Genomic DNA, 12,041 nt, shown 5'->3' on the forward strand with positions numbered 1-12,041 from the left:
AACTTCTTCAAGTCTTATGTCTCGTTAATTTTTTTGGCTTAAAGGGTTTCTGCTAAGGTATTTTCTGCTTTGTTACCGCGTGGTAAGTTTTCTTCGATGCCAAACTTACTTTCTATTGCCTTGTATAATTGTTGTGTCGCAAGTGACGCGAAGCTCAGCTTCGCCTCTGTGTCAAAAAATATTATCCAATTTGCATATTTTACAAAACGTTTAAGCTCTACTTTTTCGCTCAGATTTCTTTATCACACCATGCCGCAAAAACGTCACTAATTTGAAAAAAAAAACATTTTTGCTGTAATTTTTTAAGATTGGTCGGAACATTTTGTGCTACTTACACAGTAGCCGGCTATCCTTGTTAAATTGATTTTGTTTGGAAATTATTGTTTTCACTAAAAAAGGGCCCAGGCTTGACATTTTTGTTCTCCAACCGGGCCGGGCCCGGGCTTCAAATTCAGGTCAAGTTCCAACTCTGAAAGTGCCCAGTTTAACATATTGTTTTTTCAATAATCCATTAATATCGGATTTTGTCAGTTCATTAGTTAAGTCAAGAGTAATATTTAGGTTATATATAAATATGACTAATCTATCAAATATTGCTCACTAATTTTTTGTGTTCTGATTGCCAAATTTCCACTTTTATGCTTTCCATGGCTGCGTAATAAATGTAGAGTTGCTTCCTTTGATGTCTTTTGGACACTTCGCTCGTGTCGTGTGTTCAGTACTTCTCGGTAACAGATCACACGACTTCGTCCGAGGCACCGACAATCGAGGAGCTCCATATTTCGTGCCTTTCGTAACATTCGGCTGGAGAGTTCTGGTGTAGTTCGGGTTGTACAAGAAATCGTAGAAGCTTCGCCCTTCGGGGTGGCAGAAGTTCATTTCTCCAGACGAATGCTTCGGATGACGCATTCGGTTTTTGGACGAGTTGAAAGATACATTCGTCTTCGTGACACTTATTTTGTTTTGCTTCCGGCTTGACTCGGCAGACCGCTTTAAAGGTTCCCGATTAATATTTTTGGCATTGAGACTGGCAATTTCTGCATCGCTATGTGTAGATAGCCATGCATTTCTTAAAAAAATTCTCAAATGTGAGTGTCGAGAAAAACTAAACAAGAACGAACTTCAAAAAAAAAATCAGAATAGATTCAAGTAACAAGAGTTTTTGAGAGAGTTTACAAACGAGATTAATCTTGGTCTCCGAAAACACTATAAAATTTTGAGACTAAAATAGTTCAAAAACTGATTCTAGTTTTGTTTGTTGGACGAAAAATAAAGTCAAGCTTGAAATGCAAAAAAAAAACATGTGACCTACTTTTTGCACTCTTCAGAGCCGATTCCAGTAATTTTCTCGTGACTTTTGGAACTTTGCGGTCGACTTTTGAGCCGCGTTTCACTCCCGTTATTTTCTGTGTAGTTGTAATTGTTCAGTTCTTCGTTATCTCGCGTTGGTTTGCATTTATTTTTTCCCTGTTTCCGTTTTTCGCAAAAACTATTGGCGCTTTCTAAGTGTCTATGTCGCAGTGAACATAAACAGCTTCGCTGTGAGTACCTTGCACTCGAAAGCAAAAAGCTTTCTCGCTCCTTATTTTTCCTTCCTCTCTCCTTAAGTAACCTCGTCTTCGGATTTTGCTCTAATGTATTGGCAGAAGTTGTCTGATTTGGTCTGTTTCTGACAACAGGAGACGTGCATGTAAGAAGAGTTGGACCATCCGCGTTCGAAGTTTTTCGCCGACATAATAGCTCTTGATTCGTTTTATCTGACGAGTGAGGGGAAGTTTTTCTCGACAAAGATAAAGTTTTTGAGTTTCTGAGTTTGCTAGGACTATGTTGAGATCTTCCTGTGGGACTCAAAACCCCTGAAGATTTCAAGTCGATCGGAGAACTTCTGATGGATGGTTTATTGCTGTTTTTCGGCGTTTCTGTATTTCCAACATCAAGTTCTAAATAGAAACTGAATTTATGTTAAAAAATATTTATTCACGAGATTAAAGATCATCGTACGAACTGTCCATGCTTTTAACTGCGACCCGCTGTTGTGTTCCCACCTTTAACATGTATATGCAAGATTTTGTTTGAGTTTATTTTCTGACCTCTGTTCAACATTGCCTCATGATCAAGAACTGATCAAGTATCGGGTTCGTTGGGTCTCGAACCCCCGACCTTTCGGTTGAGGGGCGGACATCCTAGCCACTACACAGCTGCTTTGGCATGAAAAGTTTTTTTTTAACCTGGAGAATGTTGTGAGCTGAGCGATGATCTGCATTGCCGACCTCGGCTGTTTGTTTCAGGAATTTCTTCCACATCATCATCCGAGGAGCTCCAGTAGGGCATGTCATCTAGATCGTCAGAAAACTCGACTGACTCCGCTTTTTTATTTTGACTGTCTTCGACAACTATAACAGAGCATCAGCAATGTACATAATTCCTTTTTTATGGCCAATTTTTTTATGTATACATCTGCTTTTTCTTTTTTCAATTTCATCTAAACTCTAATCAGTTTGAGTTAACAACTTTTTTTTCTTTACTTATGCTTTTTTAATTTATTTTGGAAATTAATAGACTACAAAGTAATTTTGTTGTTCTTAAGCCTGATATAGGGACCAGTTTTGAGTTCATGTAAGTGCTATCAATTCTTCTAGATAGACACCAGTTTGAGTTTATGTAAGTGCTATCAATTCTTCTTTCTGTCTGGGGACCTGCTGTCTTGACCTTGCGATCTCTAATGTGCGATGGGATCTGAAATAAAAGAGTGCAGTAAGATTTCGATTTGATGCCTAACAGTTTGTCTACAATACAACTTATTAACAACCTTTTTGAATTTCCAAACTTACGACTTTAACATGGCGCAGCCAGCAGAGAAAAAAGGAGGGGGAAAAAATCCATTAAATATAGTAGCATTTTGGGAAACACGAACGCCGGAACCTCCAGTATATTGGGAGGAGTGGATAATTAAATTTCACTGGGGGATGATAGCAAAATACGACATTGATCCCGATGATTTCTATTTTGCGAGTACTCTAAATGCGGCGGCTATCACGGCGTTGCCTGAAGAAGTAAATGGGAAAAACCGTCTCGAGTCGGAAAAGAAGTTAAAGTCTAATCTATATCTATGTATCGGAGACGAGGCGCAACGGATATTCAAAGCACGGAAACCGACGGTTAACATTAAAACTGAACGGTACCCACGGGTTCTAGATGAGATGCAAAATGTTTTCCAACGTGAAAGGAATGTAACTCATGAGCGGGGACTATTCTACGGACGAAAACAACGTGAGAACGAAACTTTCGAAAAATTTCATGCGGAACTTAGTGCCCTAGCAGGAAGATGTGATTTTGCCAACGCGGCCGAAAACGTTCGTGATATTTTCATTATGAATATGCGGGAATCGGACTGCCAACGAGAATTGTCACGATCAACTAAGTTATCGGAGGAAGTTTACCGGATCGCCTTATCATATGAACGTGGTGAGCGCGCATACAAATCATATACGGGAAAACCAGCATCATCAGCTCCGGCAGTTTCAATAAAACAGGAACCAGTAAATAATATAAGAAGGGGACAAGGATTTTTTCGAGGCCGAGGACGTGCGGTACGTGGAGGATATACCCAAGGATCAAGTAGTAGTGGGGGAAGCGGAAGTAACCGTAGGTGCTACAATTGCGACGCGCCAAATTTTACCCTGGACCACATCGCGAGCTGTCCTGCAAAAGGAGCAACATGTAACTCATGCCGAAAACTGGGACATTTTGAACGAACATGCCGAGGAATTAGAAGGGGTATTAACCAGTGGAGAGGACGTGGACGAGTCGGATTGGTCAGGGAGGAAAATGAGCATCATCAAAGTACGCAGAACGTAAACGAATTGAACGAAGACCCAGTATCGTGGGTGAATCAGCAGGGGTGTGGGGAAAACGAGTCCATGACGTCGGGATCGGATGACTACATGGTAATGTCGATAAAAAGGAAGAAAAATGAGACTGAATTAAAGATCCCTGGGGCCCGCGTTCAAGTGGAGGTGTCAAGTAAAAAGATGTGGTTGTGGATAGATAGTGGATCTCCAGTAACTATCTTCAGCATAAACGACCTAAAAACAACGTTAGGAAAAGCAAACATTCAACTACAACCGTCAAAGGAGGAATTTTTGGATTACAACAACAATCGAATAAACATACTAGGGAAGGTAACAGTGATGATGTCGCTAGATGGCTGGGCAGCACCAGCGCGGGTGTCAGTAATATCCGGAAATCATCAATCAATCCTCGGGCGCGACCTGATGGGCACCCTGGGTCTCGAGCTAGTTCAAAGAAAGAAAGTGATGGGAATCACAGGGGAAGGGACCAGTCAAGAGGAGGAGGAATACGACGAATTGCAAACATACTTCTGTAAGTTGTACCCAAATTTATTTACTAGGATAGGGAAGATCCAAAATGCGAAAGTAAGAGCTGAATTTTTTGAAAATTTGAAGCCTATACAACAAAAAGGGCGTAGGGTGCCAATCAGTCTACAAGAAAAGGTGGATAAAGAGATTCATCGGCTGATAAATGAAGGACATATCATAAAATTACAAGAGTGCTCAGATAAGTATTTCGTCTCTCCTATCGTCATTACAGTAAAAAAGGACGGAAGCATAAAACTAGCACTAGAATCAAGAGAATTGAATAAACAGGTACAGAAAAATAAGTACCAGATGCCGAATATTGACGAATTAATTGACGGAGTAAGTCAGATTATTGCGGAGAAAAAATCGGGGAATGTATACTTTACAACATTGGACTTCACATATGCGTACGGACAAGTCGCATTAGAACAGAAAACAAGCGAGCAATGCAATTTCTCATTAGTCGGCGGAAAATCCACGGGGAGTTATCGTTTTAAAAACGGTTTTTACTGACTTACGTCTATGCCGGCGGAATTCCAGAAGGTAATAGATAATTTACTGAAGGAGTTCCCCCAGGCTAACGCGTTTATTGATGATATCTTAATAGCTTCAAAAGAAACTAAAATCGAACACATTGCGTTAGTGGAAAAGATATTGAAAAAGCTGGACGTCTCCAATGTCGCGTTAAAACTGCGAAAATGCGAATTTGCGAAAACTGAGTGCGATTGGCTTGGATTTCGAATTGGGGAAAGTGGTATAACGCCCTTAGTAAGAAAAACACAAGCTGTAGCACAGTATCTCGAAAGCAGTTGAAATCCTTGATGGGTTCGTTACATAGCTTACACAAATTTTTACCCAAACTTGCCGAGTTAAGCGCACCGTTATGGCCACTACTGAGCCAAAATAATGATTTTGTTTGGACGCCCGTGTGCGAAAACGCGTTCCAACAATTAAAATCGCTGGTGAAAAATATCGTCGAATTACGACATTTCGACATTCACCGTGAAACTAGAATCATTTGTGACGCTAGCCACGATGGCCTAGGGGCCGTTTTAGAACAGTATGGCGCCTCCGGATGGCATCCGATTTCGTTTGCATCTCGTTACCTTAATCCGGCTGAGAAAAAATACTCCACAAACGAATTGGAATTACTCGCGGTAGTGTGGGCCACGGAACATTTTCGGAATTATATATACGGTCGATATTTCACAGTGATATCTGATCATAAAGCGCTACTCACATTGTTGAATTCGCCACCAAAAGGAAACAAAACATTTTTCAGTCGCTTAACTCGTTGGTATGATCGTCTGGTGCCATACGACTTCAAGGTTGAACATCGACAAGGGTCAAAAATGGGGATGGCTGAATATCTGTCTCGGTTTCCGTCCGCAGAGGCACCCGAGACGAGCCATTACGATGAAAATTTTACAGTAGCAAAGATAAGAATGATAAACGGGGCGTTGAAGCCTAAGGACAAAATGAAGCCTAGCGGTCAAGAAGTGAACAACATTCAGCGAAAACCGACGGTAGGGGGCGTAAAGTCATGTGTCGACACAGCGAAAGCAGTTTCATCCAATGAGAATGTAAGAACAGACAATTATGCAAATATTCACCGTGAGCACAAACGCTCAATAGAGGGCGTGTTTACATGCAACCGACGGTTAACCAATCAGCGTCGAGATATTTGCATACCGAAGGAAATATGCAAATACCGAAGAACGAGATTCAGACTTTGTTCTCATTGCTTAAATTACAGTTGCCAAAACAAAAAATTTATTCAATACCCTCGAAACCCTTCCATTTCATCAAATTACAAGTACAAACCTTCGGTGTCAACAAATTAAAAGTGCGAACCATCCATCTTACAAGATTGCAGTGAAAGGCCACCTGCTTTGAAAATTTACAGTAGTAAAGATTATAGTGAAAAGCCAATTACTTTGAAAAAATACAGTAGCAACTCTGGGAGAAATAACATGAGTAATTCGCCAGAAAAGTATGATCCTCCAACTTCGGCAATAGTCAATACATCAACTAATTCGGGAAATGTTAATCTAAATGTTGTGTTAAACCGTCTAAGTCAACCTCCCAGCGTTAGCTCGGATTCCGATATTGAAATGATACCACCTGAAAAACTTGATACTAAACAAACTAATTCTAAAAAACTGAATACAATTATATCTTTTCCACATCAGTTCCCCGGTTTATCGTACCCACTTGTACAAAATGAAAAATGGATCTATTCCATAGCGCCGTCGGATAGTAAAATTTTGAAGAAAATTGAACACCCAGAAGTTTTGAATTTAAAATTAATCGAAGCAAACATTGAAAGAGACCCAATTATGAAGACCATCCGAGACAACATCAGAGACAGGAACCCACGAGCAAAGGAGATTATTACAAAATTAGGACAATAATACGCCCAGCATTACAACGATTTCGCAGTAAGGGAGAATTGCCTGTGGATGGACGGCCGGTTAGCGATACCGAAGGACCTATCATCAGCAATTCTAAATCGTCTCCATTATAACCATCATGGGAGGGATAAGATGTTCGCGGCGGCAAAGAACGTGTGGATTCCTCTTATGCACCGAAATATCGCGGCCACAGTCAAATACTGCAAAAGTTGTGTAGAAGCAGGTAAAAACCTTAAACCAGAAATTCCCAAAAATGACATGGGGGAAACGTACAATCCTAAGGAACCAAATGATTTGGTCCAAATAGACTTCTGGGGTCCAGTAAACTATGTTAGTGGTCGGAAAAAATATGTACTTGTAGCAGTAGATACTTTCTCGCATTGGCCGTCAGCGTATGTTTGTTCAAGCAACAAATCAAAAAGTGTATTGAAATTCCTAAGGAAGTACATAAATACTCATGGACACCCAAGGAAATTGCACATGGATCAAGCCACGGGGTTTTTCTCTAACGAAATTCAAAACTTCTGTAACTACGAAGGTATTTAACTTATTAAATCTCCGGTTAGGGACCATCGTGCAACAGGAATGGTTGAACGGACTATTGGGTCGATAAAAAATTACGTGTTGACTTATCTCCAGGAAAATAAGAACTACAAGTTTGGGGAGATGATCTCCCGTGCGCTTAGTGCATTACGTTTCGTGCCACACTCTAAAACTAAACTAACGCCATTCGAAGCATACCATAGTCGAGAAGCTAATACGGCACTGCGAAACTTAACGAAAAGGCCGTCATTAAAAAACCTAAATTGGAACAATGTCGTTAATCAAAAGTTATCTTGTTTAGACAAGGCGGGAAACCTCCCAGATGTTGAACTTGCCCTAGATTGGGAGAAGAGAAGTGACTTAGTGTTCGCCCCCCAAAATAGGAAAGCTCCAATCATGTTGGACGATGACGAGGTAGCGGATCCCAAGGCTCCGGAAGTTGTGAACCCCAAGGAACCAGGCCCACCCAAGACCCCAACATGGCTGAAAAGAAATAAAGCAAGTTCTACGACGGTGTATCAAAGGACCGGGAAGACGGATCCAAAGGACCCAAGGAGGTATAAACGTTTGCCATTAAAAATTGACAAAATGACTAAACATACGGTGCAAATGAAAAAAGGGTCGTTACTAAGGCGGAGTGGTGTGTCTTTTAGATCGGCGGCTGAAGAAGGCCTAATTGGGAGTAAAAGCGAGGAGTGCATCCCTGGACCGAGTAGGAACGTGACCAGTACACCAGCCTCAAGCGATTCGAACAAATATAAACGAAAAGCGGAAAAGGACCGGGCCGCAATGGAAAATGCAAGAAAAGCAACAAAGCAACGAATAGTGGAATACTCGGCGCACGAGAGCGAAGACGACGTCGACGAATACGATAGTGAGTGGGAAATCGGCCGAAGGGAACCTACCCTAGGTGCGACGAACGAAGGACAGGATGTACCGTCGGTTAGTGTGAACTCACCACAACCCGTCGGTGGAAGACGCAATAAAAATCAGCACGAAGCGGCGACGCGAAAATCAACACGGCAGAGACGCGTAGTAGACAAAATGGGGGGGGGGGGTTATGATCCACCGCATAGAACATAAATGATGGAATCGACAAAACGATAAAAGAAGAAAAGTAACCTTAAGAGAGGTTTGGCGGGTGAGAAAACTCAACAAAACTAAAACTCAACTAGTACATTTATATAATACAATACAGTAACATAAAGTTGATAAATTTTATCTACGCTAAAATTTATTTGTGGTTGCCCGAATGATATAGGGACCAGTTTTGAGTTTATGTAAGTGCTATCAATTCTTCTAGATAGACACCAGTTTGAGTTTATGTAAGTGCTATCAATTCTTCTTTCTGTCTGGGGACCTGCTGTCTTGACCTTGCGATCTCTAATGTCCGATGGGATCTGAAATAAAAGAGTGCAGTAAGATTTCGATTTGATGCCTAACAGTTTGTCTACAATACAACTTATTAACAACCTTTTTGAATTTCCAAACTTACGACTTTAACAAGCCAAAGAAAGCTGCATATCAATAACAAACAACTTGTTAGGGAGCTCCGACTAAAAACATTTTCTTGTCATTTTAAAATAATTTTATATTAATTATTATGGAAAAATGGGTTGACAAAAAAACTAGTCGGAAATTTTCAAATCATAAAAAGAATTCGATCATAAAATTTCATAGAAAAAACAAGGATAGCCGGATACTGTGCAAATAGCACAGAATATTCCTAAAATAGCACAGAATAAAAAATACCAAAATTTTTTTTCAAATTACTGTAGTTTTTCTGCGTGGCGTGATAAAATAATCTGAAAAAAAAACATAGGACTTAGGCGTTTGCGACAGTCAGAGTAAAAAGGTCAACTAGAAAACAGTTTTCCAAGAAAATTGACTATAAAAAACGAAAAAAAATCGTTAAACCAATTTTAAAGTTTTAAAAAAGAATTTCAATTGTTTTGCAGAAATTTTTGGAATTTTTGATTGAAGGAGGATCCAACTTTCCTTCTGCACACCGAGACTTTCCTTCTGATTTCTTGTATAGAGTATCGCACAAAGTCATAACAAAGAAGTGTTTATGGCTATAAAATTGTAATTTGGTCATTTCCGCGGTTTTTGACCTGTTTGTTGACAAATTTAAGTTCATTATACTAAATAAATACACACGAAAAATTAGTTCTCGCTTCTCACAAAAGACGCATTGTGATTTTTGTTTCTTGTTTTGTGTCTGAAATACGTTATAGACAAAATATATAGCACCAGAAACTTTTTCCAACGGAGGCTGTCTGTCTAGATAGAAATAAGATAAATTAGTTTAGAAATAAACAGTTTCTGAATAAATGGGAATGCTACGACAAGCATTTCTTTCTTAGATACCATGTTTGGAATGGTACGATGTCGGGGCAGCTGACAATTCGTGCTATTGTTTTTCATTGAAGATTGATCTTAAAGCTCTCTAGAAAATAGAACTTTCTGTCTGATTTCAACTAAGTTTGTTCGAAACTTGACTTATTTTTTTACCTGAAAAATCCCTAAATTTACGACTTTTTTCTTTTCTTTATTCACATAAACATTATCTAAAAAAATGACCTTTCTTCCTTGATTTACCTAAAATTTTTTTAAAAATTTTGACCTGTTTTTTATAGACCTTAAAGCTCTCTAAAAGTTTGATCATTTATTTTCTTTGTTCACTTAAAATCTCTCTTCATTGTTTCTTTTATTGATTGACCTAAAAGCTCTCTTCAAGAATGACCTTTATTTCTTGAACGACCCAAAAGCTCTCTTCAGGATTAACCTTTCTATCTTGATTGACCTCAACGTTCTCAAAAAGATTGACTTTTCGTTCTTGATTGACCTAAAAGCTCCCTTCAAGATTGACCGAGCTCTCTTGATTGACCTACAAGCTCTCTAAAAGATTGACTTTTGTTTCTTGGTTGACCTAAAAGCTCTCCAAACGATTGACTTTTCATTCTTGATTGACCTAAAAGCTTTCCAAAAATTGACTTTTTTTCTTGATTGACCTTAAAGCTCTCTAAAAGATTGACTTTTCTTTCTTGATTGACCTCAAATCTTTCTTAAACATTGACCTTTCTTTCTTGATTGACCTAATATCATTTGTTCTAACTGCCTGGAAAACTTACCACGCCCAGGTGTCATGGGACTTTTTAGCGTGATGGTGAAGGTTTCATTTTTGGTGTCCTTTTTGGTCCTGTGACGCCTTGACCTCCCGGAAACTTGACTGAACAATTCATTTGGACTGCAAGTTTTGTGGGGTGTTGAAGATACGGTAACGCTCTCGATCTAAACGACACAATTGTTCTTCACGTTGCATAGACATGCCCTGCTTATTTAGCCCAGGAATCAGTGGCAAAACGTTTTTTTTTTGGATTTTACAAGATCTATTTAGTTAAGGCTACAAGTTCAAATAGAATGCAATTATTATAACTGTAGGTAACAGTTACAATCTATTATAACTGTAGGGTTTCCTGTAGTTACCAGGTTACTCAACCTTGGAAAAAAATTTTGCCGAGTTCATAGACGTTTCACTCGATTTTCATTTTAAAAATCAGTTTGCAATTATATACGGATCGAATAGCATTTTTGAGTGATATATATCTTGATTAGGATTCATCAGAAACAATAAGTAGGATGAACGATGGCTTAGGACAATCGATAGGAGAGCAGTTAGCGACTTTTGATGACAAAGATCGAAAGCCTCAACCGAGTGTTTTTTATTCTCACGTGAAAGGAACGAGGCCGTGATTTAGTCACGTGATGTCCCTGCTGCTTCAACGTGATCTCCAGCTTCCACAGTCCTTCCATTTCATCTGTCAGTTGATTGGTCGAAGAGACGTCTGTCGATATTGGAATTTCGTTTTTACTATGAGTGTTTTTATTTGGGGAAATCCCTTTCTTCGACCCATAAACCCAAACCATTTTTGGGAAACGATAATTCACAATCAACAAAATGAATATAACTATCAATTTTTTGCCAGATTTTAGAAAAAAAATATAAAAAAAATCAATGAAAATAAGCAAAATAATCTAATTGAAATATATGAAAAGTTTTATTCAAAAACTGTCGCGAAACGTGATTCAATTCTAGCTTCAAAAGAAAATAATTTTTTTTTGACGTTGAGCTATTTTTCCCGTCTATTTTTTCTCCAAGGCAGAGTATCTGGATTGTATAGGAAATCCAATTGTCTGGAGTAAATTTTCAAAACAGGTGTGGTCGTCAAAACACATAACAAACGAGATTAGGATAATCTGATTAGGAAAAACTGTAACCATTACTTGAGCTCAAAACAGAAACTGACATTTGGAGCAAAAATCAAAGAGCAAAAAAGCTTATTACATTTTCGTTTTTTTGCTAATACAAGTCAGAGAATCATTTACTAAGTAAAAAAGTAATAGCTGAAGTAAAAAATTCTTTTAAAAACAAACAATGACAAAATTTGTAGGATCTCTTTAATTATTGCCCCCTCCTCTTGGGTATCTTGTAACGGTTAAAAAATCTTTCCGGTTTGTTTATAGAGAAAAATAGTTACAGAGATCTGAGTTTTTTTAATGGCCTGTAAAATTTTGAAATTAATTCTTAATTTGGAATTATCTTTTCGCAAGAATGATTTGGATTTATGGGTTCAAGAAAGGGACTTACCCTAATAAAAAACCCATTGCTGAAGTTACTTATTTTTTTTTGGCACAGATTTAA

General features: G+C 38.7%; 1 protein-coding gene across 1 annotated transcript; it reads right to left on the reverse strand.

Moving 5' to 3' along the window:
* Window positions 1–556: 556 nt before the first annotated feature.
* Window positions 557–11,370, reverse strand: LOC134844589 (uncharacterized). The gene is made up of 5 exons (XM_063861336.1): window positions 11,072–11,370; window positions 10,471–10,630; window positions 2,229–2,393; window positions 1,313–1,940; window positions 557–1,069 (listed from the first exon to the last, which is right to left on the reverse strand). The coding sequence occupies exons 1-5, from the start codon at window positions 11,264–11,266 to the stop codon at window positions 637–639; spliced, it is 1,581 nt and encodes a 526-aa protein (XP_063717406.1). The 5' UTR covers window positions 11,267–11,370; the 3' UTR covers window positions 557–636.
* Between the last annotated feature and the right edge of the window lie 671 nt (window positions 11,371–12,041).

This window comes from Symsagittifera roscoffensis, chromosome 4 (assembly GCF_963678635.1).
Source record: "Symsagittifera roscoffensis chromosome 4, txSymRosc1.1, whole genome shotgun sequence".
Taxonomy (NCBI): Eukaryota; Metazoa; Xenacoelomorpha; order Acoela; family Convolutidae; genus Symsagittifera; species Symsagittifera roscoffensis.

Bases quoted from the DNA above. Each gene is read 5' to 3' on its own strand.
- LOC134844589 (XM_063861336.1), bottom strand. From the start codon at position 11,266: ATGGTTTGGGTTTATGGGTCGAAGAAAGGGATTTCCCCAAATAAAAAC. The intron at 2,394-10,470 runs GTAAGTTTTCCA...GCTCTGTTATAG, and splicing joins TCCCATGACACCTGGGCGTG to TTGTCGAAGACAGTCAAAAT. The intron at 1,941-2,228 runs GTTAAAAAAAAA...GTTTCTATTTAG, and splicing joins CAGCTCACAACATTCTCCAG to AACTTGATGTTGGAAATACA.